The sequence below is a fragment of the Dipodomys ordii genome, unplaced genomic scaffold (assembly GCF_000151885.1).
Source record: "Dipodomys ordii isolate 6190 unplaced genomic scaffold, Dord_2.0 Scaffold4240, whole genome shotgun sequence".
In the NCBI taxonomy this organism is placed as follows: domain Eukaryota; kingdom Metazoa; phylum Chordata; class Mammalia; order Rodentia; family Heteromyidae; genus Dipodomys; species Dipodomys ordii.
The window spans coordinates 4,758-6,270 of record NW_012271454.1 but is presented as its reverse complement, the minus strand read 5'-3'; the positions used below and the strand labels follow the sequence as shown (position 1 = coordinate 6,270).

The 1,513-nt window shown below is 57.0% G+C and overlaps 1 protein-coding gene across 1 annotated transcript; it reads right to left on the bottom strand.

Annotated features, from left to right (window-relative positions):
* Positions 1–17: 17 nt before the first annotated feature.
* LOC106002187 (ubiquitin carboxyl-terminal hydrolase 49-like) lies at positions 18–590 on the bottom strand (the record flags this gene model as incomplete). Its single annotated transcript, XM_013037106.1, has 1 exon — positions 18–590. A coding segment is annotated over exon 1 (573 nt), but the record flags the coding sequence as incomplete, so codon positions are not given.
* Positions 591–1,513: the final 923 nt, after the last annotated feature.

Here is a 1,513-nt window from a genome sequence, read left to right as displayed (position 1 = left end):
AGCAGCCGCCGCTTCACCTCGCGCCGCCGCTGGCGCGCCGCCTCCTTCTTGTGCTCCAGCGCCTCCTCCTGCCGCCGACGCTCCAGCTTGGCCCGGCCCCGCGAGCTCCGGGCGAACCACAGCCGCAGCGTCTTGGCCAGCAGGCGCTGGCGCCGGTACCACAGCGCCGTGAGCATCTGCGGCTGTCCGTGAGGCGCGCGCGGCGGCGGGGGCAGGGCCGCGTCCTCGCCCGAAGCCATGGAGCGCAGCGTCCTCCCGCGCCCGGCCCGGTCCTGCTGGCCCCGCACGGCCAGGAGCGAGCTCCTCAGCAGCTTCAGGTCCCCCTCGGGGTTGTCGTTGAGCACGTAGTCCTTGCACAGGTAGCAGAACACGTAGAGATCGCGGACCTCCATGGCCAGCGGGTGCCCGGTCTCCTGGAAGTGCTTCAGCGCGTGGTCCTCCATGTAGCGGCCGCAGGCCACGTGCGCGCACTTGAGGCACGCCCACACCGACTCGGTGGTGGCGCACTCCAGGCAGCGCCACTTCTGCGGGTTCAGGATGGAGTGGTCCTGGGCGAGCCGTAACCGCCCCACATGTTTGCATCTATCCATGTCTCGCGCAGTCGCCACGCTCTTAACCTGGCACAGCGACCCCCCCAAAAGGAAAAGAATTCTTTAAGCAAAATAGCTTCCCACCGGAGGGGCTGCTGCCATGGGCATTCCAACCTAAGAGCCATTCGTTTTCAACTAAAAATCGGTTCCTTTGAAATCACCCCATTTCCAATTCACAGCTGAGCGCCTCGCACAGAAAGGCACACTCAGGTTGGGCACAAGGTGTTTCCAAGCAGAGACGTAGCACCAGGGAGAGCTAGGCTACAGAAAGCCTTCTATACATCTCACTTCGGATGAGCCTCACTTTACGTAACAAGTCTGTCCCTTTGAAAAGAATGTTTACATCTTGTGGAATACATGGGCACATTTTCATTTTCTTTAGTGAAAGAAGAGGTCAGAAAAGAATGAAACAAACCTAACCGGGTAACCCAGTGTAGTGTCAACCCTATAATCCGCTATGCAAGAGGCAGGAATTGGGAGGATCCCAGTTTGAGTCAAGCCATGACCAAAGTTAGCAACCTCCAAGGAGCTGGGAAGGTGGCTGAGTGGTAGAGTGCTTGCCTAGCATGCAGGAAGCCCTGGGTTCGATTCCACAGTCCTTGAGCAAAAGCAGCTCAGGGACCGTGCCCAAGCCGAGTTCAAGCCCCAGAACTGGTTTAAAAAAAAAAAAAGTTAGCGACCCCGCTACCAACCCAACAAGCTGAGTGTGGTGCACGACTCTTATCATTCCAACTATGCAGGAAACAATACTCTCCCAGTGTGAGAGTAAACTCAAGATGCAAAACTCTGCATTTTCAACAAGGGCATGACTCAAACAGTAGCGTACTTGCCCAGAAAGGGCCTGGACCTGGACTCAACCTACTGGAATGACAATATTGCTGCCAACCATCAGGACAAGATGACAAAAGGAATGAATCTGCTAG